This window comes from Hippoglossus stenolepis, chromosome 1, assembly GCF_022539355.2.
Source record: "Hippoglossus stenolepis isolate QCI-W04-F060 chromosome 1, HSTE1.2, whole genome shotgun sequence".
NCBI lineage: Eukaryota > Metazoa > Chordata > Actinopteri > Pleuronectiformes > Pleuronectidae > Hippoglossus > Hippoglossus stenolepis.
In genome coordinates, this window is record NC_061483.1 from 23,567,083 (window position 1) to 23,586,899 (window position 19,817).

The 19,817-nt window shown below is 39.2% G+C and overlaps 1 protein-coding gene across 1 annotated transcript; it reads right to left on the reverse strand.

The window, feature by feature from the left end:
* Positions 1 to 6,526: 6,526 nt before the first annotated feature.
* LOC118110723 (high-affinity choline transporter 1-like) lies at positions 6,527 to 9,415 on the reverse strand. The gene is made up of 8 exons (XM_035158725.2): positions 9,232 to 9,415; positions 8,920 to 9,036; positions 8,653 to 8,808; positions 8,346 to 8,494; positions 8,125 to 8,268; positions 7,859 to 8,012; positions 7,154 to 7,371; positions 6,527 to 7,078 (listed from the first exon to the last, which is right to left on the reverse strand). Exons 1-8 carry the CDS (start codon positions 9,413 to 9,415, stop codon positions 6,527 to 6,529), a joined length of 1,674 nt encoding a protein of 557 aa, XP_035014616.1.
* Positions 9,416 to 19,817: the final 10,402 nt, after the last annotated feature.

Here is a 19,817-nt window from a genome sequence, read left to right on the forward strand (position 1 = left end):
TCCTAAATCTATACAAACCAGGATATCGCTGTGAGAAAATAAAGACACCTTTTACTGAAGTGTGTTTTTTGAAACAAGTGTGAGACGCAAACACTCCACAGCCCAAATCAACTGGATGAAAAGCCCATAAAAGACTTTTGTATATTGCTTCCCTGCAGGAAACTCCACTGAAATGCCATTTAGAAACACGTTAAGGGATGAGAAAAAATGTTTAGTAAATGCAGCTCAGACTCAAAAAGCAATTTCACAAAGGCACGCCGAGTTGGATGACACCGAGGGGAGTGATTCATCCACAACTGACACTCACCTCCAAACCAAAGCTATTTATTGTCTGATGATATTCAGCAGAGATAAATCTGCTCTCTTGTCATCATCTTGTCATGCAGTAATGTACGCCAAGTTTTCTCATTTCCTCTGTGTATACATTCAAATGATGGTTGCCATGGAGGAGACCAACACAGACCATGTGAAAACAGTCCAGTCCCTCTTTGTCTTTACCCATAATCACAGAGCCTTTTCCTCATATTTCATCCGACTGAAGTTGCCGTTATGTTCAAGTGCAGAACAACACGTTTTTTGGTAGGAATACTTTTGGCATTACATTTGGCTCTGTCTCTCTGCTCTGTTTGATCTCTGGCTTGTACTATACTGTGCTGGATATTCTCCTCTGAAGAAAAGCTCCATAAAGGGTCCTTTAATAATTCATGACGCCAGATTTAGATTTGTGCCTTGCTGCTCAGAAAGTGAAAATTCTCCACTGTGTTGCTTTGCAGAATAGCGGTGAATCAGCTTTTTTTTTTAAGTTTCATGTACAGTTCAACAACTTTTCACCAAGCCTGATATACTGTTGATCAAATACCACTTTATTTTAAATGGAACCGAGCAAGAACTGAAGGATAAATTACATCCAGTGTATGTGCTGTGCCTCTTTATTATATCTCAGAACATTTCACTAAAGCCAACGGTGGGAAGTAATAAGTACAAATACTTTGTTATTGTAGATTTGTCAGGTATCTGTACTTCACTTGAGTATTTGTTTTTCTCATGACACTACTTCATTTTATCTGTACTTTCTACTACTAACAGGCTTGTTACTTACAGATTTGAACCTAAATGGAGAATAACAAAGAAAAGACGATTCCCTGTTGTATATCTATCAGTGCATATCAAGCATGACATACATAGCACACAGTAAAAGGCGCATCAAGACGAAACAGATCAGAGAGGGAGACTTAACTGGGGAAAAGAGGCGTTGTGCATATGTCTGACATCAGGAGTAACAACATAGAATAAAATAAAGAATCAACATCGCTGACAACGTCGATGATGAAGCAGAGCAACAAAAAAAGTTCCCCATCCCTGCCCTTGTTTAAGTGGATAATATTTCATTCAGTACATTGTCTGGTTGTCACTTTTTATTCGAATTTCAAACATTCATGTGGGGGGGGAAATGTTCATATTCAACCTGTAATTACCTGTTCAAAGCAAAAAGTAGAGAAGCACATCAGACCGTCTCAAGTACTTTGTCTCCGGATCCAGCATAGGGAGCTCACTACCAGCTTAACCTAATGCCTGCCCTTGTGCTAAAGTCAGTAATGTTACGTTGTTTGGAGGACGCTAGCAAGCAAGGCCTTTCTGAGAGGAGAATCACGACACCAAAATATCTGAGAAGCAGAGTATGTAAGTGTTTTGTTTTCCACATCATAGACAGAAAATTAACAAACATAACTGATGCTGTTTGTTGACTTTATACAAAGCAATATGTGGGCTCACCTGTTAGACAGACAGACGGAGGGACGGACAGACAGAAAGACAGACAGACAGACAGACAGACAGATTAACTTCATTGTACTGGCTCAACACACAATTCACAATTGACAACACACAGCACATATTTAAAAACATGGCTCAGCAGTGCTCCCAATTTACATTTTAAACACATAGCACACATCTAAACCAACTTCTAAAAGAGGCACATAAGGAGGGACTGTTAGAAAGCGCAGTGTCTATTTTTAGATGTTGACGGTGGTTAGGGCGTTGTACCAAGATGAGATGTTGAAGGTGAGGATAGATTCAATAAGTGACCCAAACTGGATTAAAATGTCCTTGCTGACTTGGAAAGTCCTGAGTTTCCTCAGCAGGTGGATATTGTATTTTTTTGTTTCAATTAAAATAAGACTGGTTTAAGTTAAAGTGTCTTTGAACTATAGTAACAAGACATGAGTCTTAGTTTGTTTACAGCCGGCATTAAGAACCTTCAGAGGAGAACTTTTCACATTTATACATTGAGTACATTTCAGAGCTTGTACTTTTATACTTTTAGTCTTTTTAACATGAGTATCTGTACTCCTACTCAAGTAAAGAGTTTGTACTTTTGCCAACTCTGACTAAAGCCCACTTACTCTGAAAATGACTTCCTATAGGGAGCCTGATAACGTCTAGGTATGAATATTGTATATGTCAAGTCTCAACGCGCCACAAGAAACAGGCTCTCTCTTTACATCCCCTGAACACAGACTACATTATAGTCAAACAATACATTAAGAATGTTATCTGCAGCATGTGTGATACAGTATTTGATGCCAAAGTGACAGTGCTAAACAGAGCTGTAAAAAAAAAAAGAACGTTATCAGCAGAAAGGCCCACCATCATCCATCATTCAGGAGTCACCTAAATACTTTATGCTGTATTATTTGGTGCCCTAGCTTTTCCAACACACACAGTTGTTTGCTATCTTGTCCACGCCATGTTTTAGTATTAATCAAGGGTAATGAATGCTCTTACCATGGTTGTGGGTTTTATGTATCTGGCCTGGTTTCATTTTAATGTAATGAACATGACTGAGGAACATGCACCAGTCAGTTTTCTGTTTCTGGTGCTAATGCAATGTAAATGGAGCAAAATAATCTGCAGTGAGTAATGTCTGTTTATGTATGCACCGTGCATTCCGTGTTTGGTTTCCCCTAGCATGCAAAGTATTACCCAGGTAATTGATTTTGCAAGGTTCATTAGGCACAATTTGTATATCAGATGGGCTGGAAAAGAGAGTTGTTGATTAGTTAGATCTTCCTTTCGGAAATTGCCTTTTTTCACATTCTTATCTCTGTTGCGGCCCTAATGGCAGCATACTTTAGTAGTTCTGCAGTGTTAATAAAGTAACACTGGTGAATCTTAACAGCTTGTTTTGTATTCATGCATGCTTTGTGTGCGTGTTTTTTATTTGTTAGTTAATATTTATATGTCTGAGAGGTCATAAAAAGAGGAGATAATCCTGTGGTTTATTAAAGGCAAAACATTTCCTACACACATACATACAGAGATGCACACATGTACACACATTTCCACTCAGTAAAATAACTGCTGCATCTTTTTTTTATGTGCTTGTTTCCATACTATGCATTAATTACCTTTTGCCCTGTTTATTTAAATTGGTGTTTAAATAATCAGCCTCTGTGTTTGCATCATTTCTATGGTTATTAAAAAGAAAAATGCTTCAGAGATAGAAAATGTAATAACTAGTGTGATACAGACCCAGTTACATGACTCGAGCGGTCGGGTCATTGACCTTCTGGTCATTGGATCATCACATCAGGTCACTGATGGCATCTCCAGAGGGGTGAAATATAGAAGGGAAATCCCAACACTGGATCTCCGGAGTGTTGGTTTTAATTTTGGGTCCGGCTATCTTCGTCAGCAGGAGAAACGAGGTGAAAGACTCCAAGGATTCTGGTTTAAATCAGATTTTTGTGTAGATGATAAAGGACAACTTTTATAGCCTGACCAACAGAGCAACTAAAGCATTTGTGTGATTTTTGGGCTCATTCTGAGCTAAAGAGTGTTTTTATTTTGTTCTTTATTTTTCTCTTTGTTTTCAATAGACTGGTTTTGAGCAAATAAAGAGGTATTGAAATTAAATTCCCTTCCTTTATTCCTTTGATTCATTTCACAGCATGTAAAAAAATTATATACAAATGCTCTTTTAAACACCCTTTTAAACAAAAGGTATGTCCTTGACGAGCAGATAAATATTGTAGAGGTAATGTCAGCCATCTTTAACAAGAAGATACTCTCTAGTAATCACAGTTCAGTTTAGCTCTTAACGATCGCTTGAAGAATGAAACCTTATCTATCGCAGATTTTGCCGTTGAAATTTCACCATATCGAGGGGCCCTACAACCTCTCAATGGCCCTTTACTGATGTTTGCAAAACCATTAGTGCTTCCACACCGCACCTGTCAGTTTAATACTACTGTGCTCACAATATGTGAGACAAAAATAAATCTCACATATTGAAAGTGAAGTGGTTTGAGCGTTTGCTGTAGGAGGGAGTTAGAAGCTGAGGACCTTAGTTTGAAGCTTCATACCCTTTCTAATGGTTGCATAACACCATAATGGTTCTGCATAACACCATAATGGTTCTGCATAGAGCAGGTGCCTGTGTGGAGAACCTGTCTAAATGTGTCTGTATAGCACTGAGAGGACTCTGCTGTTTTCTAAACTGACAAAAACCTAATTTCAGAATCACACAGGATCTTTTCTGTGAGAAATGTGCTTCTTGGTTTCATTCTGGGGATCTTAATGGCCTATCTCTGTGGGGCCTCAGTATTTGCAAGCTCAATTTGCTGGCTCATGAGCCTACTTACCAGCATAATGTTCTTTCTCCTCCACTTGCTTGTATTTTAACTAAAACAAACCATAGGTCTCATATCACGCCAATCCTTGCATCAGTTCACTGGTTGCCATTCAAATACAGGATTGATTTTAAGATTATTTCAATAACTTTCAAAGCTTAACGTGGGCTGGCGCCTAATTACATTTCGCAGCTCTTGACTACAAGTTGCCACCTGAGATCACCCAGCCCAGGGGTAGGCAACCTTTACTATCAAAAGAGCCATTTTGCCCCCTCTTCCCCCAAATTAAATTTGTCTGGAGTCGCAAAACATATTTGATACGCAGCTTATCAAGTTTTATATATAGTTATACTATAAACTATAAACTATAGTTTGTTGTATTCATGAAATTATAGAACGACAATAAAGAAAACTGTTGACATTTTATTGCTATTTTTACCTGTTACAACAAAAGAAAACACCAAACTCTTATGAAGAGTAGAACAAAATACACTGGCATGTGTAGGCCTACTTTGAAATAAATTAAACACAGAACTATGCAGGCCTATTTGAGTCCTTCCCATATTTGTGGGAAATGTATAAAATAAGAAGTTGCCCACTTTGAAATAAATAAAACATATAGCTGCAGACTTTTCTTTTTTGGGATTTATCCATGGTTAGCCTACCGAGGCCGGAAAACTCAAGATTAGCCACCTGCAGGAAAAAGCGCCGGGCCGTAGACGTAATAGGATGTGACGCATATTTTAGTTGACGAAATATTGAAACAAAAGGTGAGAGCAGGTCAGAGTGGAGGCGGACACAGAAACTGAAGCTCGGTACAAACCAACTGCAGCTTCTGCTCTGATCAAGAAGCTGCAGCGCTGATCTCTGAGCAGCTGTGACCAGAGAAACTCTGTGTTTTCACCTGCCCCTGGGACGAGAGCATAGAGGCATGAGGCAAGAGGCTGTTTAACATTGTTGTGTTTGTCTCCATCTTTTCCTCATGTGTTTCACCTGTGGTCTATTGTCTCTGCCTCTTCTGTGTGTAGAGTCTTTGGGTTTCTCTTTGTCAGGTTGACTTTTACGTTTGGGTTTTTTCAGTCGTCCTGCTCCTGTTTTTCCTGTTGTCTATACTTTCAGTTTTGTATCACCTGAGTTCTTTTGCCATCCTTCTACGTGTGAGCCAGTTTTTATGTATTTATATATATATATATATTTCCACTACTTGCTGTATATCTTGTTTGTTTGCAAATTTCTAAGTACAACTAGAGACAGGTGGTCATTTAATGAGCTTCTGACTTCTTGCTTTTCCCTCCCTTTTGTATGCTACATGTTGATATTAATCTTATTCTGGGTCAGAGAGGACAACACATAATGTAGCTGTAATCAAATGGAAGAGCTTGTTTCAGAATTTGAAGCAAGTATAGACAAGATTTTTTGTCATGTCTTTTCTAAAAAGTGATCATTTAATCAACTTTATTAAAAGATTATGGTGTAGTGGTTAAAATGAAAGAGGCTGTAAATACAAGAGATTTGAAGTGCCCTGAAACATCACAGATTAAAATGCCAGCAATATGAAGGAGTAATTTCTGACCATTACGATATCTGATTTTGTATCTCACCATAACACTTTACATCATAATAGACACAGAACATGGTGAGATCACAATCTTTGTAGTTCAGCAGATCTCGCTGTCATTTGTCATAAAGGATCAAAGTTGCAATAAGAACTTATTTTAATGAAAGAAAGTCAATCTTTTTGAACTGTAGACAAATGTGCTCAGTGAATTTTTGCCATCTATGTCCACTTTTCTTAATACCCCTGTGTTTTGAATGCAGAAGTCTCCATCGGGATGTAGGATGCGATAGAACTTCCTGGTCTGTGTTAGAATTCAAACAACAGATATTCAGGGACTCTAACACTCTGAGTTAATCATTGGCTCTGAGGCCTTAGTCTGAGGACATGTGTTATCCAGTGTCTCATTCGCATTGTTTTCTTTGGCCCCATGTACCAGTGTCAGCTCTTGTGCTGATTTCTGGACTTTCACCTTGAACACGTCACACTTCTCAGGTAACAGGCCTTTGTTGAAGAGCACAAACATCAGATAGGAGAACAACACGATGGCAGCAATGGCAGACAGCATGGATATGGTCTTAACTGGAGCGTACTGGGCATAAACTCCATCCTCAAGAACACATCCTGGGAAGTGGAGGACAACTGGCAGCCCGAGTGATGGGAGTCCACCAAGCACCAATCCCACCACACAGCCCATAACAGCTCCGTAACCATTGGAGATATTGACGAAGAGGACACAGACCAGTTGAGGGAAGATTATGACGTAGTTCATTTCAGCACTAAGAATCCAGAAGAGTAAGACACTGTTTTTCTGGCTGGTTAGTGATGTATCAACCAAACCCACGACCAACACAGCAACTCGGATCACCCACTGAATCTCTCTGTCTGATGCCTGGAGAAAAAGTAGAGAGGAGGAGGTGAAGAGGTTTGAGATACTAACTAGTATCTTATAATTCAATTTTCTCACCTGTGGCCTCAGGATGTTCTTGTATATGTTGGAGGTGAAGACAGAAGCAGCAGAAATCAAACCAGAATCAGCAGATGACATCACAGCAGCAGCAACACATCCAGTTCCGATTAGGGAGATGAATGAGGGGGTGAGGTGCTGTAATGTGATGGGCAGGACTTGAGCTGCTACCCCACGTTCATATGGAAATGGAGAACCATAAGACGTCAGGTTCCAATCTGAGGAGCAGACCAAAGAAAATAAAACATTACAGTGGACACCGTATAAAGTGATCAAAGATAAAGTAATCAACCGTCCAAATCGGCAACAGAATCGCTCCTATTCAAAGGCTGGTTAAGTAATTTGGTTATAGTGATCAAGTAGTCTGCTTACAGTGATCATTTGGGGTCTTTTTATGTTTGGACGGTAAAATAGTTTTTTTTTTTACAGTTGACTCTCCTGCACTAAGGATTGGGACTCAGCACTTTGTTTTATATGGTAATGGATCAACCTTGGTTTCAAAACCCACTGTTTAGTACACACAAATCAACAAAAGGTCACCTTGCTCTATACCTACTCACTAAGTTATGCAAAGATGTTGCTCCTTGCTTTTCTGTGATATAACTATTGATTTAACATGTTTTGTTCTTTCGGTAACATTAAATACAACAGATAAGTGGATGTAAGATTTCACAGTTTCCATAAGTATGTAGAAGTTGTCAGTACCTGTAGATGCAGCAGCAGCCCCAAGCAGTATTGGAGGTGTTCCAAACACAAGTATGAGGAACGCAGCGACAAAGCATGAGCGCTTAGCTGTGGCTAATGAAGAAGCTGCCAACGTCCTCTGGTGTAAACACTGATATCCCTGACTTCCCAGTGCCTTGAAAATTAAACAGAATTAAAATATGAGTCATTTGTCTTTATCTTGAGGATTTCTCTCAACACCAGAGTGAAGTACATTTGACATCAGCCACAGTTTTGCTCCATCTTACAAACATCAAGAAATCATCAATCATGATCCCGGTCTTCTCCAGTCCTGGTGCACCAATCCAGGGAGCGTGTAAGGTGTTGTTCATCAGTGTCTTGCTGATATCCAAGCAGTTAGGGTTCATCAAGACAAAGGGAACACACAGCCACTGCAGAGACAAATACAAATGTAAGTAATGGACAAGGACTCCAGCACTTTATAAAACCTTAAAGAACAGCAATTCACCAAGCTAATGAATATAAGAACAAGCTGAATAACATCAGTGTAGGCCACAGAGTAGAGACCTCCCAGCAGAGTGTAGATGATGACAACTGCAGCAGAGATCCAGATACACAGAGTGTAGGGCAAATCCAGGACCACACTCATGGTGCCTCCTGTTAAACACCTTGTATCAGTGGAATTCTACTTATATACAGTACAGACTGTACAAATATCACTGACTCATATTCCTTCAAATACATTTATTGTAAACTGACATTTAAACACACACATATGAGGAGAGGTTAAAGTGCTTCTGTATATTCTTACTTACCTAAACTAATCAGTGTTGCTGCTATCCATAGTATATCATTAAGAACTGAGGCCAGGCTCATTCCAGCTGTCAGAACTTGTCCATACTTGATGTGGAAAGGGTCCATCATTGTGACACACTTCATTTCTCTTAGTGATTTAACAAACACCAGGCCACCTTGATGTAATGAGGGGAAAAACAGAAACTAATGATAATATCAAGAAATCACAAAAATAATGATTCAACTTAAGGTGAAATGATGAAGTAAAATTGCCAACTTAAACTTACATAGAATAAAAGATAAGCTGTATGCAGTTAACATCGTGGCTGCCCAGGTTATTCCCATTGACGGAGTGTACACCATCTCAGCTGTTCCAACAATGAAGCTTCCTCCAACCCATGTAGCTGCAGGATGGATCAACACACAGCAGAGATTTGGACAAAGACTAAATCTGATTTGGCTGTTTATTATTCATACTAAACAACAATTCATGATGTTTTCTTGTAAAAGTACTGCTTTTATAAATTGCCAGATCTTTCTGCCTCCATGCCTACGACAGACAGTTTCCATCCTGTTGTCTTCAGCCGAGCTGTCCTCACCTGTCATGGTGAAGATCCCCACCACCCAGTTGATGCTCCGGTTTCCCAGTAACGTCATCTCCATCTCATTGGCTCCACTTTTCTTCTGTTCCCTCTTGGACTTGAAAGAAGCCCAGATGCCGGTCCCAAGGACCAACAGGTAGAAGAGCACCATCAATATCACTCCTGGGATGTTCACTGCCATGATGAAGAATGTTGACTGTCTTTCACACCAGCGTGTTTTCTCCTGAGTGACTGATGAGAGAAACTGTGTAGCTTCTCAAACAGTGGCTATGATTAACTGCTTCACTCTCTACTCTTAAAACAAATGTGCCTCAAGAGACTTTTTAGCTAAATTAATTTCTTCTTAGGTAAACAATGGGCCTGGCTACAGGGCGACCTGTCACACAGGTCTGAACATTTGACGAAATTTGATTACACTTTTATTTGTCATGGCAACTCATCAAAGGTTTTGTGTGTGTGTTAGTTTGTCTCCTCCCATCAGAAACATTCTTAAAAGGTTACTTGATTTAATTTTTTACTGAATAACTCTCGCTTCTATTACGCAAGATGATGTGGCCTCGATGCCCAGATGTAAAAAAAACAACAGAATAAAAACATAAAATGCCTCCATACAGCTCCTGTGGTGTCATCCAAGTATCCGGAAGCCCTGACATCGGCGTCATTACATTTCATTTAGCTGACGCTTTCATCCAAAGCGACTTACAATAAGTGCATCAACCATGAGGGAACAAACCCAGAAAAACAAGAATCAAGTGACTACATTAGCTTCAAAAAAGCCAAACTACAAAGTGTTGCATGTAAGTGCAACTAAACAGAACTAAACTTTTTTATTTGTTAAGAAAAAATGTTTTAATCCAAGTTGTGGTCTGAAGAGATGTGTCTTTAGTCTGCGGCGGAAGATGTGTAGACTTTCTGTCCTGATGCCACCGGTAACCATGCAGTGAAGGGAGCGGAGTAGTGTGAGTGAATTTAAGTTAAAGACCAGTGGAGCTGCTGCTTTCTGAATGAGATGCAGAGGTTCGGATGGCACTAGCTCTAGCCTGTCCTTATTAGCTGTCCATAGGTCAAGGCTGGCCACTCAGGGTGACCAGGCTTTCTCCGTCAGGGCCCTGAGGCTCTGGAACTCCCGGTCTCATTAGGCTCGCTAACTCACTACCTGTCTCACTACTCAAAACATATTTTTATAGGAAAGCAATTTTAACAAATGATTTGTACTCTGGTGCTACTGTGCTGTTTCAATTACTTCTATTCCTTTTTATCTTATTTTTATTGCAGCTACATTTTATGTAGTTTCTTAAATGGGACAGCTTTTGACTCTGCCGCCTATGCCATAGGTGTTTAGTTTAAAGGCATAGAGGTAATGACGTCTGATCTACTGAGTGGGCCACATGGCTTCCATAGTACTGCTATACAAGCCAGTAGCCAGTCAGATTTACCTTTAGCCTCAGTGTACCCTCAGATTTGGCTTTTAACATTATTGCGATTAAAAGGCCGAAACACCTGATGACGCAAAGGCACAACTGAAGATTATTATTTTCATTATTTTAACTTATTGAAAATTAATTAGTATAACAACCAGTCTGACAGACGTTTCTTCCAGTTAATAAGGACGTTTTTTCTCTCCACAGTCTCCAAACTGCTGCCCATTGTGGTTACTAAATACATTTTAAGGTCTCAACCTTAATATGTTATGATTTGGTGCTTAAAATTGAACTGAATTGAATACCTTTTATTTTTATTAATTCGTTATTTTGCCATGGATTTTGTAAAGCACTTTGTAACCTTGTTTAGACAAGTGCTATACAAATAAAGTTACTATTACTTATTAATATTAATTGACCCTGACTTTGTGTCCCTCTGAGACGCTCTCTCTACTTATGATGCTTTAATTTATACAATATGACAGATACCTCATACAAACCTGCTCTGTTTGTACTGTGGAGCTAGATTGAAACTGAAAATACTTAAATGTGTCACAGTTGCAGTTTTCACGAATCACAAATGCTTCCGCAGGATTGAACTGTGTCATGTCACTAAAGCTAACTTCCATTGCTCATGTTTTGGGCAAGTCTAGCACAAAAAATATATATATATACTGATTTCACCCAGATAAAAACTGCAATTTCCTTTTCCCAGAAATCACATCTTCACCGCTCCAGAACCGCATCCCAGTGGCAGTACTTGGAATTGGTATTGGGAATGATAAACTGGTACCGAACCATCTCTAGTCACTAGAGCTACTAGAGTAACCAGAGTTACATTTGAGAAGTATCTACTGTTGGGACCTGGTATTTGGGGAACCAAAGTTAGGCCTACATGTGCAGTCAAAAGCCTATGTCCCTTTGTTCTGGAGAAAACCAGAGCCTCTAGAACTCGGTCTCCCAGGATGCCTCAACGTCACACAGAGGTGTGAAAACCTACCAGGGACACAAGTTTCAACTCCTATTGGTCACTCTGGGCCCCATGACCTGTGAGGTCACCGGGCCAATATAAGGGGTCTCCCCCTCTTCTTTCTCTTTCCAGAAAATGCCGAGGGGAGAAGCCTGGCTTCTCCAGCTCACATTTTCTCTTTCCATTCACCTCTTCGAGAAGAGCACACCGCTCTTTTCGACTCATCTCTTCAACCGAGAGGAGCCGACCTCTCTGTCTGCGCAAGAGGTGCAGCTTTCCACTCACCGAGCGAGGGAAACCTCTTCCAAATCCAAGCTCTACCAACCTTCAAGCAGCGACGCGAGGGCCTGGCGAAGAACAGCACCTGAGCTGTATGCACAGCAGAACCACAAGGGCAGGAGCCACACAACCAGCAAGACGATTTCACAGAACTTCGAACAGCACAGCAACATCTTTTTGTGTTTTTATACTTTATTATGTTCATAATAAATGTTTGTCTTTCACAAATGTTTTTTCATTAATGTTGCATAAGTGAATTTTGCCAACCTCTACACTGTCAATAACTCTATATCCTTCAACTTAGCTAACTATCTATATGGTAATTTGGTTATAGTTATTAATTTAATTGTTAATCAGAGTTCCAAATTTGTAGTTAGTACTTTTATGAGACTTAATCAATAAATTGGCTATCTTTTTCCTTCCTTTGAAGGGTGGTGCCCCGAGGTAACTTTAGTCAATTAAAGTTATTATTTAATTATTTTAATTATAATTATATTATTTTAATTATTAATATTCAATATTTTATTTTGATAACCAAATGTATTGAATGCCGAAAGGCACACCATTTTATGGTATCACGTTTAATGCATTATTGCACAACACTACCTACTGCATAAAACTAATTATTTAGTGAAACTTATTGTTCCTATATTGTAGAATGTGAGATTCCCATGTCATCTTGGATTATAAAGCAGGTTTAGATGTTATATAAATACTATAAAAGTATTAAAGCTCTCAATACAGAGAGAAATGCACACAGGCTGGTTTAATAAAATCTTAAAATAATCTGTTAGCACCTCAGTAACTTTATGATATCACAATTTAACAGTCATCACCCTCACCAAGACACAAATAACACATAACAAGCCTGTTTAACTAGTTGCGTTAACTTAATTTGAAAAAGTAATTTACACTGGTCATTATGTGTATTGTTATTACATTTTTGCCACCTTTGATCTTGTACTGATACTGAGATAAATATTTTGTGACTGACTCTGTTGCACAGTTAACCTTCTGTGTTATCAGGTAATTCCCCTTTATTACATTAATGTGCCGATGAATCATTTCTGGATGTCTCTTTGGTTGAGAAAGTGCATGGACAGAATATTATTAGTGTTGTACATGCATATGTGCAAACTGCTACACTCAGAACGTAGAACAGTCATGCTAGCACATCAATGCACAGCCTGTATTGGTTTGCAACCGTTCTCTTTGCTGTATTTGCAGTTATTTACATACTTGGCACCTAAATCAACCTGTTCTTCTTTCAGGGTGTGTAACATATGCAAACCATAAAACAATAAAAAGAAGGAAAAGGAGGAGGAGACGACAAACAGGTAAAACAAGAGGCAGGAGCAGACATCTCACCTCGGTTAGAAACAACTCAGCAGCTGCATGGCAGGTCATCTTGCTATATGACAGTAAATGAAACTGGCATTTATCACCAAATATATGCCTTGTCTGTCACTGCAAGTGTGGTTACATGACATCCTTTGGTTTCAAACTGTTCCACTGACTGACAGCCGGTGACGATAACAGACTACTACATAGCAGTAAACCAGAATTAGTCCAGGAATAGGAAGCATGCAAACGGATGTAAACAAAGCAGGTTTCAGAATTTTAGCTTTGAAAATATCTGATGAGGAACATATTAACATATTTGTTGAGAATCGGGAAACACATAATGTCCTGTGGTGAGAAACGTTGAATGTGAACAATAAAAAACACATCTGGCTCTTATCTTTTGTCCATTACGCAGCTTCAGAAAACCTTATGTTGTCTGTATTGTTGTCTGTTCTGCTGGAGTCGAGTGCTGCTCTCCCTGCATTATCTTATGAGTCCAGCTCAGGGAGGGATGTTAAAGCATAAGTCTTATTTTGGTTATTTCCATGCTTTCAAACAAGTTGAAGGATTACATGCTCCTTGGGGGTTGAGACAATTTTTCAAAACCCACACAGCCATCTGAAAACACTTTGGATAATGGCACAAGTATAATGTCATCCAGCCAAAATAAACCTGGTTTACTTAGTTGCTGAAAAGTTCACACATCTCTCTCCCCCTGTCTCTATCATATATATATATATATATATATATATTTGAGTGTATATATATACACTCAAAACTATACACTCAAAAATCTAACTACAGCCAATGTTGCCAACCTGATTCGAAGAAGCACATGAAATATGTAACTTGACTTCATTTGCCTCTGAGCTATTTTTGTCAGATCCTCTTGTCCACTTAGCTGTGCAGGTTAATTGTCTCCTCGTTTCAGTCTTGGCATGTGATGCAGCTTAAAAGGGACATGATTACAAATTCGAATGCTAATTTCCTCTGAGGCTCGAGAGGTGAAAATGCATGAAACATGCATGCTGGTAGTAACTATTTATACGCGAGGTTATTAGAATAGGGAAACAAATTAACCAGACATCACTCTGGATTATGTTAACATGACAAACTACTGTGGAGGGGGCCTCTCTCTACGTCCACATGCTTCTGCAGGAGCGAGCGCTGCAGCGGAGTGGAAGTGTTTTAACACTGTGGCGACAGTACACTGAGGTCATACCCCAGAGCTACGAGAGCTGACCCTTAGATCCATGGACACTGTGGTAATCCATTAGAGGGGATCAGGGACACAGTACATAGCAGAGTGCACATAGTTAGATGCAGTGCAATGAAAATAATGTGTAAAGATTCACATTCCCCCCTGTGGCATTCTCCCTCAATGTCTGTTTGCTAATAGAAGCTAACAATTGTACAGATGATCTCTGCTGTGCCAATGGCATTACAGTAATTGGTTGGGTGTAGTACAGTGTGAGGGTGTGATGTGATGTTGATGGGTATTGTATACTCACTCAAATTGTTAGCAAATTGTATTTACAATATACTAGAGAGCATCTGATTTGTCCAATTTGCAGATATAATATATAAATAAATTTTCTCTGGGAGAGTGATTGACTCATTGATTTGAAATGACAATATGGGACCATTCTACAGGAAACTCAAATCGTTTATTTTCCCAGCAATCAACCACATGGATGTAAATGATTTTCATGTAATTCTGTGTGGAGACCTATAGGGTGACCTCACATCACTGTCAGTCTCTTATTTTGCTATCTTCCTCATTACAAATCCCACAGCTACACCAAGTGTGCTCCACGTGTGCTTGTGTCAGAGCACAATTATATTGGAACATACAGGAAAACGAGATTGTAAGGTCAACATTGGATCTTCACCTGATGGTAAACCAAAGCACTCAAACATGTGGAATTACATTAAATACATCTGTTATCTCTCCCTAAAGCTCAGATATAAACGTATATACATCTTCGAACTGAGAAAATAAATAAACACTCATCCTCAGAGACGGAGGGACATGCAGCTTTATATTGTATAATTCATAATTTTCACTGAACAGTTGTAAATGCACATTAATCACAACCTATATTCAACCTACAATGTAATAATATTTAAATGTATTGACCACAATATGTTGTGTGGACAGTGGGGTCCAGAAGTCAGTCAGATTTTATGATATTTTCTGTTTAATATACAGTGATATACAGTGAGAGATTTCTCATTTCATCTCCATGAAAACAACACAGCAATTAGATTATACGCACTGTAGTGTATCGGTTGAGGTCAAACTCTTGCTAAATATAGCAGGTCAATAAAGCTTTAGTGAAGTGTGTGTCCATCTTTCTTGTAACAAGCACCAGATAACTATTATGTTATATTTGTTCACCCTTAGACACATATGACTTTTCCCTTTTACAGTGAATTTTAGAAACAAAGTCTATCACCAAATTGATAGAAATTGAAATTTGTGTCTGATGGTATCTGCTTGTACAGTGACATTCACTTTCCTACTTAGCTTGGTAGCTGAGCAGCATCATTTAGGGAGATATGTTCACACTCTAGTATTTACCAGTTGTATAATTTGATGACATATGATATACTGTCTCAGAGATGCTGAGTGCAGAATCAGTGATAAGTTTAAGATTAAAATGACCCAGAACAATCACTAAATGATCAAAGCTGTGTACCTCATAGTGTTCATATAAGAAGCATGTGAGTTGACTGGACGTTTGCCCCTGACAATCACTGCAGTTCACTGAGGCAATAGAAAGGCATGTGGTTGCAAAGGTCACAACCCAGCCACAGGAGAGAAGCAAAAAGGGTCAAGTGAGAAAAAAGTCAGATGTGCCCATTGAAAGCGATGGTAAAGTAAACAATAAAATGAGCTGCAGCTTAGCAGTTAATAATGATCATGACTAGAGAGATGCAGTTTGTCAGAGTAGAAATTACATGTTTTATTAGAAAATGACCAATCAAAATGTTATACTTGTGTACATTTGGATTATTTTGTGAAATATTATGAACATATGTTAGCACATTGATTCTAATAAGGGTCATTTTTGATGCACAAAATGGAGGGTTGATGAGGGTTTCAGGGACCTGTATGAATGCAAAGGTTAATGTTACGTGTACCAAAATCAGTTAGAGACAAATCAAGTTTATACAAATTATACATTTTCTATTTAAACATTGACATTTCAAAACACTGATGCATATTTAAAAAAATAGGATGGCTCAAGAGAAGCAAATCAGAAAACGAACGGGTAACATGTAACTAGTGTTTTGTGTTACTGCTCTCTGCCACTCTCTTTGTTTCATTTTCTTTCTCTGCACCCCCCTCTTCTTTTCTCATTGTATTTCTCTCTCCCTCTCCCACTCTCACTCTCACACACACATACACATGCAGACTTGTGTACACACACATGTGCACATACACAATCGCAGAGCCCTGCTACACCCTCTTTGCAGGAAATTTAATGGTCTCATGAACATCAGCCAGGGTCATGCTTGGGTCACAGCCAATTTATCTTAGCATTGCGCAGAGAGAGGGGGGCTATGTATGAAAAGCATCTTTACATTAGCTGGGGGTTGTAATTGATTAGCTAGTTTGTGTATTTGGAATAGATTGCAGTAGGAAAAAGGAAAGGATTGGGATCAAATTGAGTCTTATTCTCCTGAAAGGATATAACTGTTTGCTCTGCAATGTTTATTGTTCCTACACTGTCGTCTTCATTATTCACTTTCCTGAGCAGATTTTTTATTAGACTGTCTCCTGCAGCCACTAGCGTTTATATTATATTATTTGAACATGTGACAAATACAGACAGACAGACGGACTGAAAAATGCTGGCAGACATATGGAGGGTCATGTTTGACTTGGCTATGAAAAACAAAACAAACAGCCCCTGAATGAGGTAATCTGTTTTTACCCATGTGTGTCACTTTGCTCTTTATTAGATTAAAAAACATACAAGAATCTGTTTACACTCCAAGTCAGGTTGTGAGGCATCGGTTTCTGAAGACGCTATTTGCTCTCTCTAAATTATCGTACACTTGGATGCTGCTGTACTGAGACTTACACTATCGCTCCCCAGTCCCCTCTTGCTGTGGCTTATCAGCTGCTTGTTAGAGCAACAGCTCACATTGTGTCTTTATTTGATTTACTCTCTTCTGATTTGCACTGTGCTGTTTTAACCGAATAATAAAAACAAAAGTCTGCAAAACAGCATCACACTGGCATCCTCTAACTGCATTTGCTTCCTTTCTCAGCTGACAAACAGCTTCATTGTTTATTCCTCTGGTATCTCATGCTGAGTCTGCTGGCCAATCTTATCTGGGCTTGGACAAAAGCCAGTTGCAGATAGTTATAAGGAATGGAATTGCATTAATTAAGTTGCTGCAACCTAATATGTTGAAACGCAATATGGTAAAATCAACTGTTGGCATTTCCAGTATGTGGTTGGGGCTCGGGCCTCTGCGTATTCCATCAAAGCATTCTGGGAATCATCCCCACTAGTAAGAGCGGAGGCCCTCCGTGTCTCTGTGGCGACCTGGGCTCACCACAAGTCCAGCTTGGTTTTGTAATGACTTCTCATGTCTACTCACAGTTCTAAATGCATTCTCATCTGTGAAATGCCAAACAAATTAAATCTAACGCAGGCCGATTGGATTCAGTCATACTCCTCATTATGGGCATTAGAAGCCAATGAGGTATTGCAAATATTTTATTGCCAAATTTAATGAAGCTGTAGTTCTCCATTTGGATTTCTGGGATATTTGCATATGCCGGCTAGACAGTTGACGGTAATGAAGCTATTCAGACGGACCCTGATCCACTTTTATGGTGTGGGCCAGGTGTATGCACGCAACCATAATCCTGCGGTGCACGCAGATCAAAAGTGTATTTCATATTACAGCCTCCATATAGAGGTCAGCTGGATGATTATCAGTAATAGCAAAAGCCGCGCAACTAAAGGCATATGGAGAAGTGGTTAAGGCAAATCTATGCAGGTTCACAGGTTTCTACCCCAAAGGCCAGATTTCACCATGCCTAATTGAGTTGCAGATGTAATACATATTTATATGCTGAGAAGCTTTGTGGGATGCATTTCCAAATGGTCTTAAAACTCCTGATTAATTTATTTCTTGTGTACCGTTTGGTGGCACAGCACTGTTTGCGTGCTCCTTTTCTGAATATTGGATAATAATGGGCACTAATACTGAATTGGTAATTAATACCTGCTGCATTGTTCAGCTAGTCCTGTAGTTAAGGGAATGGTGTTGACTTAGACAATGGCGGCAGCACAGAGGCCGGTTCCACAGCTGTGGTGCTACACTATTGCCATCTAGTGGAAGATGTGAGAGATGATGCGGTTGCCGGGGAAGAGGAACAGGTATCATGTCTCATAGTTATTAACCATTAAACTACAAAGCTATTTGGGAATGTTTTGAGGAATAAATAGCACAAATAGCACAAATACCTGTTAATTAGCTGCCGGTGGAGAGAGTAGTTTTTCTGAGGACCCAATGATGCAAAAGTGATGTTATGAAGCTGGATGGTGCTTATAATATGCACATTAAAATTCTAAACATCAGAAAAACAGGTAAATATCAGATACAAAATATAAACATTATTATGATATGCAGTCCTAAATATAAGTATAATCTTTCCCTTTGTTACTGTCTTTTATCCTTGGTAAGACAATAGCGCCATCGAGTGGTCGTCCCATGGTTGAGCACAAAGCACAGCTGAAAGCTAAGGTGTGATTTATTGTGTAAACTGAGATTAGTAAGGTGAATATTTATCGTGCAGACACATGCAGATTAATTCTCATCCATGGGTAATAATAATGAGACAGTTTTATATTTATACTGGGTATATTCTGCACAAGTAGAGTCATCCATCAATTAGGGAGATAAACAAAGCCAGATGTTGTGAAGCATTATAGTACACAATGTTGTATATTGTTTTTTTTCCTTCTGTGAAACAATGGAGGGTAGAAGGATTTAGTGGAAGCATTCAGTCGGATAATTTACTCTGAGTTATATGAAAGGCACTGAGCATGTGGACTATTCCTCCTAAAATAAGTCAACTCATCATTTATTCATTACAATCCTACTGCAGTGTTGCTTTATCTGCTGCTGTGTTTTTACTCCTTTCTGCTATATTCACCACCATATGATATTGACAGACTTTTCCTCGGGTATTACTGTTTTCAATCATATAATGTGTGTTGTTGCAAAACCAATGTAGTAAATCAAATTCTGTGGCAGCACCTTCCCTTGAGCGGAGCAATGTAACAGAAGTGGAGCAATATTTGAAGTCACCAGGCTCTGCTGTGTTTTTTGGCATCATCCAGCAGAGGTACGCTGCACGCTGGGGTGGCTTTCCTATCCCCAGGTAAGCTGTACATCATCTTTTGTTTGCTGGAAAAGCAACCATTACTCTGAATTTGGTCCAGTGTTACTATAGCAGTTAGCAGCAGCAGCAGGTCCAATATATTGGCTTCTCTGAACAGAGGAAAATGAGCTGGTTTTGCTCACCTGTTTCCCAA